This window comes from Vipera ursinii, assembly GCF_947247035.1.
Source record: "Vipera ursinii genome assembly, chromosome: 7".
Taxonomy (NCBI): Eukaryota; Metazoa; Chordata; class Lepidosauria; order Squamata; family Viperidae; genus Vipera; species Vipera ursinii.
This window is the reverse complement of record NC_139521.1, coordinates 68,037,401-68,060,073: the sequence shown is the minus strand read 5'-3', so window position 1 is coordinate 68,060,073 and position 22,673 is coordinate 68,037,401. Positions and strand designations below refer to the sequence as shown.

General features: G+C 42.1%; 1 protein-coding gene across 3 annotated transcripts in view; it reads right to left on the bottom strand.

Moving 5' to 3' along the window:
* Positions 1-22,673, bottom strand: part of TMEM150C (transmembrane protein 150C) — a 40,580-nt gene that overhangs the window by 4,616 nt on the left and 13,291 nt on the right. For 2 of the 3 annotated variants that reach the window (XM_083367575.1, XM_083367576.1), the window contains exons 3-9: positions 20,219-20,412; positions 16,277-16,358; positions 14,307-14,360; positions 11,032-11,064; positions 10,803-10,870; positions 6,609-6,736; positions 1,153-1,330 (exon numbers count right to left, since the gene is read on the bottom strand). In XM_083367575.1, coding sequence (XP_083223701.1) covers positions 1,153-1,330; positions 6,609-6,736; positions 10,803-10,870; positions 11,032-11,064; positions 14,307-14,360; positions 16,277-16,358; positions 20,219-20,339 — 664 coding nt within the window. In that variant the 5' untranslated portion in view covers positions 20,340-20,412. Of the gene's footprint in view, positions 1-1,152; positions 1,331-6,608; positions 6,737-10,802; positions 10,871-11,031; positions 11,065-14,306; positions 14,361-16,276; positions 16,359-20,218; positions 20,413-22,328; positions 22,418-22,673 lie in introns of all 3 variants that reach the window. The other variant, XM_083367574.1, reaches the window with a different exon arrangement.

Below are 22,673 nucleotides of genomic sequence, written 5' to 3'. Positions count from 1 at the left end.
CCGTAGGAACTTCGCAGCAGTCTTATGTGTTGACCTCCAGCTGTTTTTAGATTGAATAAAATTCCCCAATACTGTCTCCCAGCTAGAATCAATTTGAGTTCAGGGCTGCACATTTTCCATTCCTTTTGTAGGGACAAAACGTTTCAGAGAAATCCAAATAAAATCTGAAAACATTGCAGGATGTTTTCATATTTGTACTACACACATATTTGCACTACCCAGGTGACCCTGAGGACATAGATAAACCCCCAAGGGGTCTTAGTGACTCACTAAAACAGCGGCTCCCAATCTTTTCTACACTCTGCACCCCTGGAGCGCTTCTGATATATTCTTGCACAACTTAACAAACGTTCGAAATATAACGGCAACAAATTATGCATATACACCAGACGTGTCAAACTCGCGACGTCACATGATGTCGTGCAACGTATTGGGACAGTTCTGCCATTGCCAGCAATGGGGTGGGCGCGGCTTCCGGATGACGCGTCCAGCCCGCGGGTCAGAAGTTTGACACCCTTGATATAGATTATAATTTTGACACAAGCCAAGTTTTCGCACCCCTTGGAATATAGTGCGAGCACCCCCTGGTTGGGACCCCCTGCTCTAAAAGAAGGCAAATGACCAGCTGTCTGCAAGGAATATAAATCCTTCCATTCCCCACCATCCCGTCAGAACGGAAGAAGCTTCTTGGATGAGAAACAAAATGTCTTCAAAGAAAAACAAGGAAGTCCAGTTGCCTCCTGAAAAAGCACCTTTGGGACAACCATGACCTGGATGACTGAGAATCGGCATGGACTTGGATCAATCGATTGCAAAAGGCAATTTTGTATGAACAATTTTTGACCATACCTTTAACGTCATCACCGTGCAAACCAACCATAATAATTCAAATGCAGCTAACTTTTTAGCACTAAAGCTTTGTTTCCTTGAATACTGAAACGGGGTGGGGGGGAGTTTGAAAACCCGTAATTTGGGTCATTTGGCTGTCTCCAAACATCAAATGAAGCACATGAAAATAGGAACAGTATTGAATTTAGTAACAATCCAGAAACAGCTTATCAGGATTCAAGCTGGGTTTTTGTGTGTTTTTTTTGAAAGCAATATTTGCATTTTGAAAAGAAAAAAAAGAAGAAGCGAAAACTGAAAGGATACATAGGACTAGGCAGAGAGTTATTGCCGCTGACAAAACCACCCGTGGGATTCCAGCTTGTCTACCTTCGTTCTTCAAGTTTATTTTGAGGGTTAGCGCGGACTGAATCCAACAGGCCAGAGTGCCGAACCCAAAGGCCAAAAACGTGCCAACATTGTGTATTTCTTCATCATTGGAAAGCTGGGGGGGGAGGGGGAAAGAGCACAGAACAGGTGACCTTGGTTAATACAGCCAAGTAAAAAAAAACAGCCAAATTTTCCTAAAGTTTCCACTTTCTAGTGCTCAACTCAGAATGCCCTAATACAGACATGTCAAACACAAGGCCCGGGGGCCGGATCCGGCCCGCGAAGTGGTTTCACGTGGCCCGTGAAGCCATCCTGGAAACAGTGAGGGAACGGCCCCCACTACCTTGGCCCCGGCCCAAAGACCCTCCTTCTGCCAGAGACGCTCAGATCTGTCCCACTCCTGCCCAGGCCCCCATAGGCACCCTTGATCCGAACGATGTAGAGCTGGCCACGCCCACCCAGTAGGCCATACGCACTCTAGCCATGCCCACCCAGTAGGCCACACCCACCCTGCCCCTTGAGGGCAACCGCAATGCTGATGCGGCCCTCAATGAAATTGAGTTTGACACCCCTGCCCTAATATATCTGCAATGAGTACTGACACAGCTGGAGAGGTTTCCTTGCCAGGTCCTGCTTATCTCTCAACTTCCAACCTGATACAGGTAGTCCTCAGCCTACGACTACAATTGAGCCCAAAATTTCTGTTGTTAAGTGAGACATTGGTTAAGTGCATTTTATCCCCCTTTTATCACTTTTCTTGCCCTCGTGAAGTGGATCACTGCAGTTAGTGACGTGGTTGCTAAGTGAGTCTGGCTTCCCCGTCGACTTTGCTTGTCAGAAGATCACAAAAGCTGATCACTTGACCCTGGGACACTGCGACCATCGTAACTATGAGTCAGTTTCAAGCGTATGAATTTGATCCCATGACCATGGGGATGCTGCAACGGTCATAAGTATGAAAAACAGCCATCACTCACTTTTCCCAGGGCCATTGCAACTTTGAGTGGTCATTGAATGAACTGTTGTAAGTCCAGAATTATCTGTACAGGTGGTCCTCGAATTACAACTCTAATTGTACCCGGAATCATGGTCATACGTCAGGCTGGTCGTTAAGCTGATCACCATGTGACTGACCCGATTTTATGACATTTTCTGCAATGGTTGTTTAGCAAACAAGACGGTCTTTAAGCAAACTCACTGTTTGCAGTGGGTGTTTTTCCTAAAAACCGGAAGTTCAAAAACATTGTAAATTGTGGTCACATGACCACAGGATGCTGCAAATGGCCGTGAATACAGGCTGGCTGCCAAGCACCAAAACTATGATCACTTGATGGAGGGGGCGAGGTCAGAACTCCAAAGCTGGGTTATAACCTGGAGAAGGCTACTAAGTGACTGGTCATAAGTTGAGAACTATCTATAACTCTTACATATTTGGAGCTATGAGTTAGAGAGGGATTTTGACATTCTTCTGTCTTTTCTGAAGAAGACCCAGAGATCACTGACGCAGTGTCGCCCTTTCATCATCCCTTATACTTATCCCAGATAATGTAGGTAATGAGGGGCCCTTGGTGCTCTCTGAGCTGGCTTGTTTTCTTGCAGGAGTGAGGAAGATTCTCAGGGATGACTCACACCCTGGACGGTATCTCTTTACTCTCCTACCATCCAGTAGGAGATATAGGAGTATAGCCAGCCGTACCAACAGGCTGAAAAATAGCTTTTATCCATGGGCTGTTAGGCTTTTAAATGGGACATAATTTTATGCAGAATTGACTTGGGAAGCCGGTGTGTGGTGTAGTTGGTTCACATGGTGTGATAGGATGGAGGGTTTGTTGTCACTGTGTGTTGGGGAAGAGAGCACGGGGGGGGGGGGGGAGGCTCAGCTAATCTCAATGTACACATGTTGTACTTTGACAATAAAGGTTTATTATTATTATTATTATTATTATTATTATTATTATTATTATTATTATTATTATTATTATTATTATTATTATTATTATTATTATCCTAACTAGGTAGCATCATCAGTGCTAGTAAGGAGTGCTGTTTGCTGTCAGTTTACATTCTGGTGTCTTGCCTGCCTGGGTGGGTGGGTGGGTGGTCTTAGGGATTCTTTGGTTGGGCTGTTTACTAATGGCAGTTTCTTGATTGGGGTATTGCTTGCTTGATGGTTGGTCTGAAGCAGTGGTGGGATTCAAATATATGAACAACCGGTTCTTTGTGTGGATGCCGCTTCTGGAAGTCCATTCTGGGCCTGGACAACAAAAAATTAGCTACCGGTTCTGCCAAAGTGGTGCGAACCGGCTGAATCCCACCACTGGTCTGAAGGTGACCTTGGAGTAAATCTATTCTATGCTGATTTGGGTGCTGATTACTGGTGGAAAGATGCTAGAGTCTTTTTTTCTCTTTGGGGCTGGTTGATGATCTCTTTTGCTATAGCCTATAGATGTTGTTAAGGGACGCGGTGGCTCAGTGGGTTAGGACGCTGAGCTTGTCAATCAGAAGGTCGGCAGTTTGGCGGGTCGAATCCCGAGTGCCGCGTAACAGAGTGAGCGCCTGTTACTCATCCCAGCTTCTGCCAACATAGCAGTTCGAAAGCACGTAAAAATGCAAGTAGAAAAATAGGGACCACTACGGTGGGAAGGTAACAGCGTTCCGTGCGCCTTTGGCATCTAGTCATGCCAGCCACATGACCACGGAGACGTCCTCGGACAAGCGCTGGCTCTTCGGCTTTGAAACGGAGATGAGCACCAGCCCCTTGAGTCGGAAACGACTAGCACGCATGTGCGGGGGAACCTTTACCTTTTTATAGATGTTGTTAATGTCTATGTGTCAATTGACAGCTGATTTGTCAGAGTGCCAGGCTTCTAGAAATTCCCTGGCGTTTTTGGATTTGGCCTGGTCAAAGGATGGTCACATTTTCCCAATTGAAACTATGGTTAAATCTGTCTAGGTGTTATGAAATTAAAGAATTTTCATCATGCCTTTTGATTGCCAGTTGGTGTTTGTGGGAGCGTTCTGCCAGTCTTCTGCCTGTTTGTCCTCCATAGTGGCGGTTGCAGTTCTTAAAATTGTATGTTGTAGATCAGAGGTCCCCAACCTTTTGGGCACCAGGGACCAGTTCTGTGGAGAGAGGTTTTTCCGTGGACTGGAGGGGGTGTGATTTTGTGTGCTGCCTGCATCCCGCAGATGGGGCTTTGCTTGTTTGTGCGGACCGGTTGCTGGCATGCCATGGCCCAGTACCGGTCCACAGACCTGGGGTTGGGGACCCCTGTTCTAGATGACTCCCGTTATTTTCTTCTGAGGTTGCTGGGTCTTTTGGTTAGGATGTTTTGAAGGGCTTTAGGTACTAATTTTTATTTTTTATTTTAATTCCATTTATATCCCGCCCTTCTCCGAAGACTCAGGGCGGCTTACAAGCTTAGCAGTAGCCTTCATTCTATGTATATGCCTGCTTATTAGGGCTTTCTCATACACCCCAAGCGGCATTATTACAAAGTCAGCTTAATTGCCCCCAACAATCTGGGTCCTCATTTTACCTACCTCGGAAGGATGGAAGGCTGAGTCAACCTTGAGTCTGGTGGGATGCGAACCTGCACTAATTGCAGGCAGCTGGTGTTACTTAAGGAGGCATTAGCCCACTGCTCCACCAATGTAAGTTCTAATAAAACTGAGGCTGCCTATGGATTCTAACTGCTCTTACTAATCTATTAAAACCAGGCATATTTTACAATCTTGCCACAAAATCTGGATTTCAGATTTGCAAGCTGGCAAGTTTTTTTTTAATCCCTTCATCTCTTAATATGCCACAGTCCTATTCTTGTGCAAATCTATCAGCCTCGTTTCTTGTGCTTATTTCTTGAAGATATCACTATCGTAAATTTGCCAAATTTCTCAGCTGCCCTCAGCCAAAAAGATAGCCTAGAAACCTTATGGCTTGACTCCCAATCAAGGTTTTGGCTCATGCAAATACATCTTAGGTATATCCAGGCAGCCATGCATGCTCAATGGATCTTGCCTTTCTGCCATCAAGTTTTCCTACAGAAAAACTGAAGGAAGTTCAAAAGAAACGTATGTGGCTGAAGCAAGACAAATGGCACCAAACGATCTTGCTAATTACCTCCAAGGTCTAGCATACTGGACTGATTCTGGCTTAAGTCAATTCAGAAGAAGAAAGCCATTGATAGGGAACTGGGACATTTCATTAAATGAGACAGGAAACCAAGTTCTGGATTCTATTAAGCTATAAAAGTCATCATTTGCTCCAGTACATTTTATTGAATAAAGAAACCATAATCGTTTATGCAGAAACAAAAGCCTTAAGCCATGATTCATAAATAGTGGCTAGATATAACAGTATGTGGGAAAGATCCTGGGAGACTGGGCAAAAAGACAAAGCCAAGGGGAAAGGGAAAGGTAAAAAGTTTCCTCAGGATGGCTGTTTCCAACTCTAGGGGGCAGTGTTCATCTCTGTTTCTCAGCCGAGAGACTCCGTGTTCTCTGAAGACATTTCTGTGGTCATCTAGCCAGCATGACTATATGCCGAGGTGCATGGAGTACTGTTACCTTCCCACTGAAGTGGTACCCATTTATCTACTTGCATTTGCATGTTTTCCAGCTGCTACGTTGGCAGGAGCTGGGGCAAGTAACGGGAGCTCTCCCCATTACATGGCACTTGGGTCTTGAACCCAGGCTGTCAGCTTTCCAGCTTACAAGCTCAACAAATTTAACCCTCTGAACCATCGACAAGAGAACGGTCAGATTTAAAACTAACATAACCCACCGCAGCATAGTAAGTGGGGACAAGAGGCTCAGAAGACACCTTTCCTAGTTTCTCAGGCTGAAGGACTATTCAGGTAGTCCTCAACGTACGACCACAATTGAGCCCAAAATGCATGTTGCTAAGTGAGACATGTGTTTTTCCGCCTTTTACGACTTTTCTTGCCACGTTTGTTAAGTGAAACGCCGCAGTTGTCAAATTAGTAACATGGTTGTTAAGTGAATCTGGCTTCCCCGATGACCTTGCTTGTCAGAAGGTCCGTAAAGGTGATCCCATGACCCCAGGATACTGCAAACATCATAAATATGAGTCAGTTGTCAAGCATCTGAAAGTCACGTTGACCGCGGGGATGCCGCAATGGTCGTAAGTGTGAAAAATAGTCGTGTCCCTTTTTTCGGGGCCGTTGTAACTTCGAACGGTCAGTAAGTGAACTGACGTAAGTCGAGGGCTATCTGACTATCCAGACTTGCGAGATTCTGTCTACAGTAGAATTAGCTCATCTTGTTGCAATTCCTATCTGGTTTACCCCAGGAGATCAACACACTGCACCAAAAGCAACAAAATGAGTGTGAAAGGTTTGAGTCCAACCAGTAAGGACGAGAAAACAAAATACCTGGAAGTTGCCCAGAAGGGTCATACCAAAAGAAGCCAAGCATAAGGCCACCAAGCCACTGACATTGAGCCATGGATTCAAAACCTTTGGCTTTAGCTGAATGAAGCGTAGGACAGCTATGACCAGTGCTGAAAAAAAGAGAAAAAAAACTGGTGATGCAGCTCTGCAATTTTAACTTCCACAGTAAAAGCCATTAAACGTACAAGAGCAGACCCATTCACATGAACAGATGCTGTCATTTACTACAAAACAACTGTTAGCACAGGTTAAGCAGCCCCAAAATGAATTCCCCCTTTAACTTTGTGGATGACTAAACCAGTAAAGCCACTAGCGCCAGGTCCCCAACTCCTATCCCCATGAGATTAGAGATGTATAACTGAGTTTGCACACAAAGCTTAACTTGGTTACTGCATCAGCCTTTTCCTGTGTTTACAGTGTATAATTAAACCACACTTTGATTAAGCAAATGGGCTTGGCTCAACATATGTTAGCCAAGTTTTTAACTAACCTGCTATATGAGCAGTGCAGTCAATACCGAAGCAAATCACTTGTTATGATTTTGCAGCCCGATTACTACTCATGGGCCTCATACATGGAGCTGAATACTTGCAGAAAGGAATGCTGTACACAGCGGGGATCTTCAAACGTGGTCCTTTTATGACTTGTGGACTTCCAGAATTCCTCAGCCAGTGTTCCTGGCTGAGGAATTCTGGGAATTGAAGTCCACAAGTCATAAAAGGGCCACGTTGGAACACCCCTGCTGTATACAGTGTAAAAACCTGATGGGCTTAGAGCAGGGGTCTTCCAACGTGGCCCTTTTATGACTTGTGGACTTCCACTCCCAGAATTCCTCAGCCAGGCATGCTGGCTGCTGGATTCTGGGAGTTGAAGTCCACAAGTCATAAAAGGGCCAAGTTGGAAGACCCCTGGCTTAGAGCAAGATTCTAAATTTTTCAGGAAGCTCACACATATAAAAAATGACTCCCTATCACATAGATCCAGCTCCCAACTCAGAAATGGTAGGACTGGACAACCACAAATCAGTAAACATTAGGAAAAATAAGGACTTTGTGTCTGCTCTTTCACAAAGTCTTTTCTGTGAACTAAGATTTCATTCCAGTTCAATTGCTACAAACCAGCTGCACGGATAATCTCTGTTTATCTTAACAATTATATTACGTAGCAGTGGTTCTCAACCCCATGGTCCGCGGTCCCCTGGAGGGGGTGTGTGATGCCGTGACAGGCCTTGAAGAAATCTTATAATTTAAGTCTTTGGGGTCCATGGCCATGATCTGTGGCCACAAAAGATATTTAAAGGGGTTCCATGGAGAAGAAAAGGTTGAGAACCACTGCTATATGGCCCTGTTTCTCCACCTCAGCAACTTTAAGATATGTGGACTTCAACTCCCAGAGTTCCTCCGCCAGTATTGTTTGTATGCTGAAATTCGTTTTTGAATGCATGTACAACTAACTAGTCCTTGACTTACAGCAGTTCATTTAGTGGCCCTTCAAAGTTACAACGGCACTGAAAAAGTGACATGACCGTTTTTCACACTTAACGACCGCTGCAGAATCCCCATGGTCATGTGATCAAAATTCAGATGCTTGGCAGTCAATGAGGAAGCCAATTGTTAGTAACACTGCTGTTACTAACTTAAACCAATGCAGTGGTTCCCTTAACAAGAAAGGTGGCAAGAAAGGTGGCAAGAAAGGTTGTAAAATGGGGTAAAACCCATTTAACACCATCTCGCTTAGCAACAGAAATTTTGGGTTCAGTTGTAGTCATAAGTCAAGGACTACCTGCACAGTATAGTGCTATGTTTTCTGGAATATAGTATCAAGAGTCATTCCGTTTTCTGAGAAATTAGCCACAGGCTTACACAAATCATAATTAATAGTGAATCTGCTTCACCTTCAGACTAAGTGGATTTTTAAACCATGGATTTTTAAACAACCCTTGGAACAAAACACTAAGTGCACATTGCCACTTTCACGCTTGCAATGCAACTGATGAATGCTTACATTTATCAAACTTGTGGTTTAACAGATCTCAATCCATGAAAACCTCCTGATGGTAAAAGCAGTTCAATGACAAACCTAATTTCTGAGAAGGGGATTGAGCTTTCTCCTGGATATGGCCATGCAGATGGCCACTTAGTGGGGGGCGTTCTACACTGAGCAAAGAGTTGGTCTCAATGTCCTAAGATTCATTCTCTGTTATACATGGGGGCGATGTGGAGCCTTGCTCTCTGGCTTTGCTTTCTGGGTTCCTTCTCCTGTTACTACAAAATGATCAGAGAAGCCCTGGAAGATTTAGGTTCTTCAGCAGATTTATACCTTGCAGGTTCAACCGTACAAGAAGCACTAAATGAATTTCTTGCATCGGAACCTTCCTTCCACTCTTGACCGAGAGAACTTAGGCTGGCAGGAGTTAAGGCCATTAAGACTGTTCCTTCTCTTTCTCCTCACATGATAGGCATACTTGAGAAAGAAAGCATCAACAAAGCTTTATTGTAGCTACTACTTATTTCCTAACGCTGCTTGGTATGGGCTGCTGGTTTGATCTCCCGAGCTTGGCAATTTTACAGCCAAAAAAGCCAAGCTCAGAGATCAAGAGCCCAACGACCAGCCAGAGCTATTAATATTCAAACACATCTCAACTGCTTAGTATATTCAATTCTCAAGATTATAAAAAAAATATGTCAACGCTGCAAACGAATTTGGCTGAAGCCAATTCCACTTCGTTTTCGGTTGCCACAGAGTTGGGAGGGGGGAATGAGTATTTTTTTAGTTTAGTCAAAACAATAAAGTGTTCTGTGGGAACCAAGGTCATTGTTGCCTGAGTTTTGGCGGACTGAAGTTTTAGTTAGGAACCCCGCCAAAGTAGTTTATTGGGGAATGTGATTTATGACATATTACTGGGGTGAGGAAATCAACTTTGTGACATTGTAACCTTTGGGGGGGGAGGGACTTCAGTCTTGATTTCACTTTTGAACGTGCTGTTATTTTGTAGCCAATAAATATGTTCCTTTAAGGAAATCTCTTGCCTTGGAGTTCCGTTTTTACTGGTCTCATCTATCGGAATCACGACAAAATAACTATCTATAATCTTTTGTGCCTATCTATAGCGTGGGAAGAGTGACCAGCCGCTCAGAGAAGAAAGATTTACATATAAATGGTACATTAGTGCTGTTATTATATGCACACTCACAACTGTGCGGTATTTACACACATGCAAGGTTCTCAAACGACAGTCTGTAAAAGCCTCATGCAAACCAATAATAATAACTGATGATGTGGTTTGTTTGTTTGTTTTTATTTCACATATGAAAAAAACAATAAGAAGGCACTCAAGTGTCAATATTAGAATATTTAACACATCTTTTATGGGCCTAGTTCCTGCTGAGGTAGTAAGCTTTAGGTCTGATGGGGCTCCCCCCCAAAAGTATCAATTGGTAGCTTCTTCTCAACATTATTGCCCACCAACAAGCTATCACTAATGACAGAAAGCAGCATTTTCACCTTCTCTTTTAATTACCCATAATGCTTGGATATGATGTGATTCCAGAGCTTTGTGGAATATTTTAAATGGCAGCCAGCTCACAAGAATCTGCAGAGAGATATTAAACAAGTGACCACCTTGTACAGTAGGACAGGCCCAATTTGAAGAAAAGTACCTGGTTTTTGACTTTAAAGATTCCAGGTATTTTTGCCCTACTTGGAATCTCTTGTCTATCCTACATAGGAGTATACAAATAGAAACTGAATATAGTGTCCATTGTTGGTTATTGACTAAAACCACACTAAAGTGTTAATGTGTCAGGGAAAATGATACAGCCTAGCTTTTTCCTAGACATGCTAACTTTCTTTTTACTATAATAATTGGAGGATGTGAAGTTGTTCCTAGCCCAAACCCAACTTTACCACCTCAGAGAGAATTTAGCCCTTGTAGCTTGCTGCTCACTAGGTCTCAATGACATGGATTTGGCTGAAACAGGAGATTCTCTAGAGCAGGGGTAGGCAACCTCGGCTCTTTTATGACTCATGGACTTCAACTCCCAGAATAGCTGACTCAGGAATTCTGGGAATTGAAGTCCATGAGTCATAAAAGAGCCGAGGTTGCCTACCCCTGCTCTAGAGTGAATTAGAAGAGATAAAAAAAAAGAAGTCACACATTCTTCATGCAACGCCTACCTAGGAATGCTGCCATGTTCATGACTTGGCTAAATACACAGCTAGCAGGAGGGACATCACCTGCAATACTTCAAAAATATAATGTGTTTCATTGTAAATCTACTAAAAGCCTGCAACAAAGGTAAATAAATCAATTAAAAATGCACAGGGTAGAAGAGACCTTGTTGGGGAAAAGGATGAAAAAAAAAGAGAAGAGACAAGAGAAGAGAACGGACAAGGGCATGATTACCTTATATATGGCGGCTTTAAAGAAGTTGGTTTGCTGCGGGACACAAAAGGAAACTAATCACACCTAAGTCAGAATGACAGCATTAGTCATTTGGTACTATTGAACTTGTTTTGCATAGAAATATCTAGATTTAAACAAATGATCTACTTCCAAACAAGATGAAACAGAGCTCTCTGGCTGAAATCTATCAAAAATATCTACAGCAATCTTCTTCAGTCCGGGCACCTGGACATGTGGACTTCAACCTGCCTCCAGAGGTGGTTAATGCTCCAACACTGGAGGTTTTTAAGGAGACTGGACAGCCATTTGCCTGAAATGGTATAAGGTTTCCTGCCTGAGCAGGGGGTTGGTCTAGATGACCTCCAAGGTCCCTTCCAACTTTTATTATTATTATTATTATTATTATTATTATTATTATTATTATTATTATTATTATTATTATTATTTATTATTATTCCAAAATTGTCAGCAATGTTGAGGGTATGGCAGGGATAGGCAACCCTGGCTCTTTTATGACTCGTGGACTTCAACTCCCAGAATTCCTGAGCCAGCCATGCTGAGGAGAAATGGAGAGGTTTCCATACTGAGCCATGCTGGCTCAGGAATTCTGGGAGTTGAAGTCCACAAGTCATAAAAGAGCCAAGGTTGCCTACCCCTGGGGTAGGGGAACCCTAGAGTTCAGGATCCACATATTTGGACATGCAAGATTGGGGAGGGCTTTTCACCGTAAATAACAATTTCTAGAGTCCTGGTTCTGAACCCTCAGGAAATTCTTTTTGTGAGGTACTCCCCAACTTTAAGATGTCCCAAGTCTCCTTCTGCATTCTGTTCTCCCAACTGTTGCTGCCCTCTTGAGAACTGGTCTCCATTTCTGAATGAAGGTGTGTGGGTTTGTGTCAACTGCCTATCACGGAGAGCCATGATGGTGGGAAAGTGCAAACATCAAATAGTTCCTTCTCATAATCTTTCCTTCACCTCAGTGCTCAGAATGGGGCATGTAATTCGATTTCTCTTCCCGAGTTGTGGAGTCCTTGGGGCACTCTCTCCTTGCTCTCTTGTAAGAAAATTACCAAACTCAGAAAGCACCAAGGACCCCACAATTCAACCAGGAGCTACAAATATTCTCTCTTTCCTTGAGCTGTACAGAAAGGATAGGTGAATTCCAACTCCTCCCAAGCATTGGGCAATGATGACTGTGCTTCTTCTTACTCTTCCTGGTATATACGTGTGTGTTTATTTGAATTAGATCAGAAGGTCTTTGGTTCTGAATCAAAAGGAAAAGAAGGAAACTCAGCAGGTGTGTCTGTGATCTAAACTGCTTGCCACTCTCATCTCGAGTGTCTCTTCCTCTATCAGTTCCTCTATCCTAATTCTTATTATCAATTGTGCAAATGGTATTTGCTTTTTCGAGCTATTCTGCACGTACACTGATTCTTCTGTTGGCACAGTTTTGTCAGTAATTATCTTTGCTGGCTCAATATAATTATACCTTCCTTCGCTATACAGTGGCACCTGTACAGTGGTACAGTGTGCTTCAAAACTCATCGAGTTTGCTAGTCGACGCATTTTGATGCGAAAATATCGTCCCAGTCCTTGTTTGTTTGGAACTCGATGCACTGCAATAGGAAAAGGGGGACAGCTGCGGAGAACAGATAGGAAGTTGGCTATGTCAGGAAGGTTGATACAAAAAGAAAAGGGGGACGGCCGCCAGAGGGTGAACAGGAAGTCGGCCAAACTGAGAATCACTGACATAGGAAAAGGGACAGACAGGAAGTCCTTCCTGTCCGAAACAAAGGGTCACATGGTAAGTCACGTGGTTAGTTTGGCACTCATCATTTAGTACTTGGCGCACCTCCTGGAGCCAATGAATGACGAGTGTCAAGGTACCACTGGATCAGAAATAGCCAACTTGCTCCCTCTACTGTGGTTTCATCTCTCCTCCCCATTCCTCTTAGTGTTTGTTGTGATTCAGGGTCAGCCTGTGGGTTCGGCAGTTGGGTCGGATGACTCAGAGGAGAAGGAGGGGGGTGTTGAAGACCTTGCTGAGGGGGTTGAAGATCTTGCTGATGAGAGCCCTCAGCCAGGCCCCTCCCACTTGGTCACCACGGAGACCCAGCTGTGTGAGCCTGACAGCGTGGATGAAGATGACCCACAGCTGGCCCTGTTCAAGGACGCCTGACGCAGGAGGCAGTCAATTAGGAGTAAACAGAGGAAGGCAATGGGGCTCCTCGGAAGGAGGCAGAGAGAAGCCACGCCCTGAACTCTATATAAGGGAAATGTGTGGGAGGGCTGGTTTGCTGAAGGCAACCGCTTGGATAGTTCCTGTTTCTTAAAGCTCCTGTTTCTTGGTTTGTCTTGTTCCGTTTGTTTTTGTATCAATAAATTTGGCAGGCGTAATTCCAGCCTCTTGCCTTCTTGTAAAAGGGGTTGTCCCTGCCTTTTCTGCAGGGCCGGTAGCAGGCTGGTACAGAACAGTGTTTACTTTTTTAATTTCTATATTAATATAGCGCTTATATGCTGGAGAGTGTAAGGTTTACAAGGCATGGTGATAACCAAGACCAGCTCTGTTCTTAGGCTACCACTTGGTAACTGGATTCAACTGGCAAATCTCAAAATGTTGCTAAAAAACAAAGTGAAGAAGAAAAAAGTAGATTCTTGTGCTATGTGGCTCAAGACTATGAGGTACTAATGACCAAGTGCCCAATTAAACAAGCTGAACATCTTGTCTTTGTTTTTAATCTACTTTCACTGATCCACATTTGGGTTATTTACAGCACATTGAGTTATTAATCTTAATTTAATTATTAAATTAATTAATTTAATAATTATTAAATGGGCTAATGACCACGAACGCTCTCTACGGTTCTTTAAAGTGGATGGGAGCAAAATTATAGCATTCGTCTGTAACTTTTTAAAGCAGTCGTATCTTTTTCTGAGATCATGCATCTGCCATCCCCAGAAAAGACACGGCTGCTTTAAAGAGTTATAGATAGTGGTGACCTTCACAGACTTGTAGGTTTCAAACATCTCTTGGGAATTAAATGCCGAGCACTGCATAGCCTTATTTAAAAAAGCATTAACATGTATGTCGGAACTCCAGTTAATAAAAAAGGCTTATAAAAAGGCACTTCAGGCTTAAGGGAAGCTAATTCTATTTTATTATCGACGGCCAGAGAGTTCAGCTCCTACCATTGTTTGGGAAACGAGCCTAACGAAGCCTTTAAATGCCAGATAAGAAGAAAGGAAATAAATATTTTAAAAAATTAGTGTTTTACCTGTATGGTACATTTAGTGGAAGAATTTTCTCGTCCTCTACTGCTATAAAATATCTGTCGAACATAGGAAAGGAGAAGAATAAAAAATGTTAATACAATTATCTCTCACAACAAAAAAAAGAGTGTTATATAAAGGGTTATTGGAACTAGGAGCTGGCAAGAAATTTAGGAGAGTCAGAAAGAAGCATATGTGAGGGAAGAGTGAATGGAATGAGGGGAAGGAAAAGACCAAGAAAGTTATGTTTGGATGGCATTGATAAATTCCTCTAAAAAGAGACAGATGAGAAGTTTAAAGAACTAAGGACAATTAATGAAGTGGCATATGGGTACCACGAAAGCTAGAATAACTGAAAGAAATAGAAAGATATGGAGAGATATAGGGAATGCTGTTGCTGTACAGTAATAAAGTTACAGATAGGTAACTTATATATATATATACACGGTGGCTCAGTGGGTTAGGACGCTGAGCTTGTCGATCGGAAGGTCGGCAGTTTGGCGGGTCGAATCCCGAGTGCCGCGTAACAGAGTGAGCGCCTGTTACTCGTCCCAGCTTCTGCCAACCTAGCAGTTCGAAAGCACGTAAAAATGCAAGTAGAAAAATAGGGACCACTACGGTGGGAAGGTAACAGCGTTCCGTGCGCCTTTGGCGTCCAGTCATGCCGGCCACATGACCACGGAGACGTCCTCGGACAAGCGCTGGCTCTTCGGCTTTGAAATGGAGATGAGCACCGGCCCCTAGAGTCGGAAACGACTAGCACGCATGTGCGGGGGAACCTTTATACACACACACACACACTGGGTGGTTGGCTGTGTTGTGACATCCCGAGATATATATATCATGTTTCCAACTCTTTGGCTCACTAACTTGATATGTTTTACTTTCATCCTGCCCTTGCATAATGTTGCTTTCCCCAGGGAAAAGCCATGAGTTGTCAGGGAAAGCCATGACTTCCTGCGACTTCCTGTGGCAATCAAATACAGAATAAGCTCTAATTTATCCTTAAGGAGTCTTTACTCTGAGCAGATAGTGGCGCCTGGCTACCTTTGACTGAGGCTAAGCAGCATGGGGATTGGTTAGATATTCAAGGAAGAGGCTATAGGCCAGGGGTCTTCAAATGTGGCCCTTTTATGACTTGTGGACTTCAACTCCCAGAATTCCTCAGCCAGGCACGCTGGCTGAGGAATTCTGGGAGTTGAAGTCCACAAGTCATAAAAGGGCCAAGTTTGAAGACCCCTGCTATAGGCTCTACTGGGAAATCAAACATCTAGCCATCTTGGAAGAATAGGTCAGTAATAACATCAGCTGACAATTTATGATAGAAAATGAGGTTTCCATCTTCTGACTAATCTTTTGCATACTTCCCAGGGTGGCAAACCATACCCAGATAAAATATTGCATAAGGTAAAAATGGCAAATTAAAACAATGCAGAACAGGACAAGTTTTGCAGATTTGCTTATGTTGCATAAGTATGCAGATTACCATCACATCTGGATTGCAGACACAGGTGCTTAATTTCTTGCATATGTGCATGGTTTTTATCAATGGCATTGCTTATATTGGCAAGGCAATATTGTTCAACCTCAGTACGCAACAGAGGAACATTGTCAGGCTTGGAAAATGCTAATTTTACATCGGTACTGCAAAAATATAAACAAACAAACTGGGGGAAAATAACTTCCACAGCCCACCAAGAATAACTGCATAATAATCATGGGATTTTGACTGAAAACACTTCCAGGCAAATTTATTATGCAACTATCTTACCTCATTCAAGTTATTGTGATGAAAGAAATAAAGCATTCTAAGAAAATATTTGATTATAATAATGTTCCTTGGATAGAATGCTGCTTCTGCTGGAAGCATTTTCAGTCAAGATCTGCTGGAAACATGTTGTGACTTCTATTATTTGACAGACTTGTTTTGTGTCAAATAATCTTTCTTCCAGAAATTACAGCAAAGGGTACTTACACAATCCACAGTCCTGCTGAAGTAAACAATGTCAAGACAAGAGGTAAGAACATCCATACACTGCATTTCTTCCCATCCATGTCTGGGGGAAAAACCAAGGAAACAGGAAATGAACTAAGTTATGTAGAATGGAAGTCAACAGATTCATTGGCTGAAGACATCTTTTTACTAAGCACAGTGTTGTCCATATAGAATATGGATAGTGCAGTTTTTTGCCCAACTTGCTCATTTATCCCATTTGGATCTCTTTTCCTTCTCTGGAGCAACATGATCTTATATGATTCTGTTCAGATGAGGAAATGGGGTTGTGTTATTATGATTATTATTTTTATTTAATTGTATCCCGCCTCTATTGTTTTTACAAATAACTCAGGGCAGCAAACATATCCAACACTACACCCTCCTCCTATTTTCCTTACAACAGCAACTCTGTGAGGTAGGTTAGGCTGAGAGAGAGTGACTGGCCAAAAGTCACTTAGCTGGCTTTTATGGCAGAAACATGGTAGAAGCTGAACTCACAGTCTCCTATTTTTTAATTTGGTACCTTAACCACTAGTCCAAAGGGGTTCTTAAATTAAAAACACAGAGCATCATGGTCTGGTTGCTCAAACCTACCTGGACACTATATTCGATCCCCATGTTTCTCATTTTTGGCCAATCAAAGATGTGTCGTCTTCAACCCCCAGAATTCCCCAATTTCTTGGGGTTAAAATCTACATATCTTTAAGTTGCTAAGGATGAAATACACTGCTCTATCCATTATCAGCATTTATCTTCCATTCCCGAAGACTGGGATGGAGAAACATCATGTAGGAATGTCTATGGAGATTCTCAGTCATCCAGGTCATGGTTGTCTGAAGAAAGCTGAAGAAGCTTCTTGGATGAGAAGCGAAATGTCTTCACAAAGAGAGAGAGAGAGAGAGAGAGAGAGAGAGAAAGTCCAGTTGCCTCTTGAAAAGGCACCTTTAGGACAATCATGTAGGAATGAATAACTGGCCCACAACCATTTCAGATGTAAATGATATAAAAATTCGGAAAAATATGAGGAGGACACTTTCCAACTAGGAAAAGATTATCAAATCATTGGTGCAGACTTAGCAAAATGGTAGTTCTGTGTGGCATACAGAAGGTGAGCATGCAGTCACTCAAACCACACCCTTAATTTGTTTACAGGTTAAAAACATTGCCTAATATCCTAACCTTGCTTTGTTTTTTGTAGCTTAGCACAGTTGTGCAATTTTATTAATTTGTTTAGTCTGCAGTTTAATATATTATGCAAAGCTAGAAAATGATTAAACTCGGTAACTAGGTTAAGCGTGCTGGGTGAACAACATTCACCCAAGTTATTTGCTACTAGGCAAGCAACTGAATGGTTTAACATTGATTCTTCATGTTACCCATTCTTGAAACAAGGGACATTCAAAGCACATTTTACATAAATTGTAATGGAACACACATATGTAAAAGCAAATGTCTATGGAAATTCTCAGTCATCCAGGTCATAGTTATCCCAAAGGTGCTTTTTGACAAGGCAACTGGACTTTCTTGTTTTTTCTTGAAAGACATTTCGCTTCTCATCCAAGAAGCTTCTTCAGCTCTGACTGAAAGGTGGGGGAATGGAAGGATTTATACTGCTTGCAGACAGCTGGTCATTTGCATTCTTTTAGAGCAGGCATGTCAAACTGCAGGCCCATGGGCCGGATGCATCACAACGAAACCGCACCCTCCCCATTGCCGGCAATGAGGGAAAAGTCGCGATACGTCACGCAACGTCACATGATGTTGCGAGTTTGACATGCCTGTTTTAGAGTTGTTAAGACCACCTGAGTAGTGCAAATGGGCATGGAGCCTTCTTGGAACTGCTGAAAGGACTGTGTTGTAGACTGGATACAGATGATGTGGTATCCCAGAGGGCTGTTCAATTTTGACATAGATGGCCTCTTTGACACCTTTTTCAAACTAACGGTCCTATCTGTCCAAAATGTGGACTTTGCTGTTTTCGAAAGAGTGGCCTTTGTCTTTTAATGGCAGATGGACTATTGAATCTTGTCCTGATGGGTTTGTTCTCCTATGTTGCGCCATGCATTTATGAAGTGGTTGTCACTTCTGAACATGGCTCACTGCATTGTATTCCACGTACGTTGCTCAGTTTGTGTCTGGGTGTTTTATCCTTGGGGTGACAAGCTTCTGCCTTAGTGTAGTCATGGGTATGAAGTGTGCACGTACGTCATGTAAGCTGAGGATCCTCCTCAGCTTTTCCAATAGTCTGGCCTACATTTTGTTTCAAGGACTTAACATTCTTTTCTTTGTAGCTTATATTCATGCTGGGGTTTTTTTTAATTGGCAACATCTTTCAAGTAGTAATAGCAACACTTTTAATTAGCACATGCTTATAGCTAAATGGGAAACAAGTAAATCAAAACAGGAAATTAAAATTATATATAAATATAAAAATAAAATAATATAGCAATTAAAGTAAGACATTCCCAATACAGTACAACAATCAATGTAAAAAATGTTAATACTAGCACAGATTTTGTATGAATCTTTAGCATATGAGAGAAACAGAAAAAGAAAGAGAAAGAGAGGAGATTTTTCCAGTTTTAAATAGTTCTATGAAAAGAAGTGGTTTTCATTTTAAATTTCTGGAGATAGACTGAATGGAAAAAGCCCTAAAACATGAAATGGTAATTTTAAAATGAGAAAAAAAACATGATTGCATTATCAATGCAAGTATTCAAAAGCATGAATGGTAATTAATTTTTTCAAATAATGGAGTGTTCCATAGATACAGCCAGAAGGCAGCTCAGTAATTTAAATGACGACTCTCTGAAATATCCAACCAATATAGGGATTGATGAAAATAAAAAAAATAGGATTTGCTGAAAAATTCATTCACCAGTATACTGGTTTCTTACTAAACTAGCAGTCAACATTAAACTGAATCTCAGACCTAAAGGAAATCTAAGCCTAACCTAGCTTCACCTGTATCCCAATGTACATTTGTTACCTGGAAAAATGTAGGCTGTTTTTGTTTTCTCTATGTAATTTGCATGCTTGATTTCCAAGCAAGGTGCAAGGTTATCCTTATAATCAGATTTTCTCTACTTCCTTCCATACCAGTCCTCAGTGCCTTGCATATTAACTAACAATTAATTGAAGCTGTTACTCCATCTAGGAAAGATGCCATCACTGACAGACAGCCATTTCTGTCTCCTCCTAACATCCTTGTTAAGAAATTGCCACCTGGGCTTAACTTTTAACTCAGTAATACTGAGTAATGCTAAAATGCCTCAATTTTGCAGCTATGAACTTCCTATTATGGGTTTATCATTTTTCCCATTTCTCTCTTGTGAACAAATGTGCTTCTTGGCTTGGAAATTCTAAAGCAGAATTACTGCATGGAGCTAGGGAAAACCCATTCTACAGTTCCCATTTATGAGGCACTGTGAAATTTTTATTTTCTTTTTTTTTAAATTCCATTTATATCCCGCCCTTCTCCGAAGACTCAGGGCAGCTTACAAGCTTAGCAGTAGCCTTCATTCTATGTATATGCCTGCTTATTAGGGCTTTCACACACCCCCAAGCGGCATTATTACAAAGTCAGCTTAATTGCCCCCAACAATCTGGGTCCTCATTTTACCTACCTCGGAAGGATGGAAGGCTGAGTCAACCTTGAGCCTGGTGGGACTCGAACCTGCACTAATTGCAGGCAGCTGGTGTTACTTAAGGAGGCATTAGCCCACTGCTCCACCAAGGCTCTTTAAACTGTACGACACTTGGACGTTTTATAGTACTATGCCCTCCTGTTAAAGGACATCTTAATGTTGCTTTATTATATATCACCTGGAGTCACAAAGTCAGCAGAGTGAGAAAGGAAAGCAGTCTAGGAATATGGAGAGGTCATATCTGGATCTCAACTTTCATTGTAGGCTCACTCACATGGAAAGTATTGGTTGCAACTTCTGTTTGGCTGAGGCCGTGATGGCATCAACTTATCCCTTGTGACTTCAGTGGCAATTCTATGGCTCTCTGCCGTCTGCTTGTGTTCAAGGTGGGCCATCACGAGGCAGTCTGGACAGCTGGCACACCAATTGCACTGCTTCTTGTCTCAGGGTGCAAGAATGGAATTAAACCTGAGGAGAAAGGGGGGGGGGGTTGCACCTGTATCTTTCCTCCATCCAATAATAATAATAATAATAATGGGGCTATGGGGCAGGCAGCCACAGGAGATGGACGCTGCAATGTGGAATGTAGATAAATACAACACAATGCAATTGACAGGGTTGTGGTTAACCTATAAAGAGCTTTCTTGCTTTTTTGCTCAGCATTGGGCGATGTGCCATATCTCTCTACTGGTGTTGACCTGACCATTTTGTTGAAGCTGAGAGAAACAGCTAGCTGTCCCTCTTTTTCAGGAGATGGGGTGCTGACGGCTGGAAGTGTTTTTCTATAATGGGTCTGGCTTTCTGGAATGACTGGTTGGCCCCAACGTTCACCTTCCAGAAACACCTGGAAATGTTTGAGATAGTGTTTAAGGAATTAGAAGTATTGCATTTTTATCTTCTATTATGACATAATGGTCTTCTTTGGTAAGCTGCCAAAAATCTATTTGCTGAGGGATAAAAGTTTGATTAATTAACAAAGCAAAATAAGAAATGTAATTTTACGCTCCCTAATCCTTAGGCCTCACAGCCAGGATAGGCAAGGGAGATTTTGATTGAGCAGCATAAATTAATTCTGTGGAGACTAGGAAAACATTTTATACACTAGTGTGAATTGAGATGTAACTCTTCATGGGGTTTTGGAGGAATGGGGCAACCTTCTAAAGATGACCAATACATAAAATAAATAAATAAATAACTGAGGCAATGTGGCAACTGCTGAAAAAATACTCCCCTAATTCAACATCACCTCCATAGCTTGTTAGGAATGGATCTGAATAGGACTTGTCTTCACACTGGGCTTGATTTTAAATTGAGTAGATCAAATTAAATGGTGGACTAAACTACGGTACTTTGGCCCTCATTCCTTATTAAAAAAAATTAAGTCTCCTTCGAATAAAGCTCAGCTCCTGGTGACTTTATGAACATGTCCACATTGTCTTCTTAGCTACAGTACAGAAGTCTTTTTCCAGACCTTCCTTCTATAACCCTAATCCTTTCATCTATTTTTCCATTCAATTTATACATGAAACTGAATTATATATAAATTTAAAATATGCAGGTAAATATTAAAAGCAATTATGCAAGGAAAACTAGCAATGGTAATGCCCCTTACAGTCCTCTCTATATGAGGGAAATTTTTAATAGGGCGCACATCCCAGCACTCTGTCATCTCTAGGGATTAATTTATCCTACTGTAAGAGAGTCACCTTCATAATTCATTTGCACATATAGAGGTTGCTTTAACTATGTCAGGAAGAATTGCAAACCTCTTTCCAGTAGCACCTGCCTTAGAAATAGGGGCCTATTTTAACATTCACCACTGCATTGCTGCAGCCTTGATATTAATTAGTATCAGCTACAAAAGAATTTTTAAAAAATCTATGTTTCGAGACTCATCCAGGGCCACGGATCAATAATATATAGTTTTAAGGCATGCATTTTCAACTTCATTCTTAGCCTCAGGACTTCCTTAACTTGCATTAGCAAATGGCTCGTGCCAGAAAATCATGGGAACGTAGCAACCGGCTATTATACCACAATTATAGGAATTAGGTTGGATGGCAGAGCTCACTTTGCAACACCAAGACAGAGGTCCAGGTTTCAGCTTAAATCTGCTCTGTCAAATCTGTCTAATGCAGAAATATTTGTGAGGTTTTTATTCCGCCTTCATTGCTTTATAAGAAACTCAAAGCAGCAAATCGACTTAATAGTCCCTCCTCCGATTTCCCTTCACAACAACTCTGTGAGGTGAGCTGAGCTGAAAGACAGAGGGACTGGCCCAAGCTGGATTTCATGCCTAAAGCAGACTAGAACTCACTGTCACCTGGTGATTGGCCCAAAATCACCCAGCCAGCTTTCAGGCCTAAAATGTGGCTAGAACTTACCGTCTCCTGGTTGTTAGGCCAGCACTTTAATCACTACACCAAATGTCATTAGGTCATGCAGATTTGTCCCTTTAAAAAGGAGACGATGCCTGGAAAAACAATATTTACAGAACATATCAGAAAAGGCCAGACTAGAAAAGTTGTTTGATTTGGTTCAAGTCCCAACAGCTTGCTGAAAGAGAGCCAGCCACTCCCTCAGTCCAACCCACCTTGTTTAAGCAGTTGTTAAGAGGATAAAATCAGAGGAGAGCTGCATGTGCCTGGAGAAAATAGAGCATAGAACTGCAATAATCCATTTCTTTTTTTAAAAAAAAGTGCTGCCCAATTAATCCCGTGCTTTCCGTT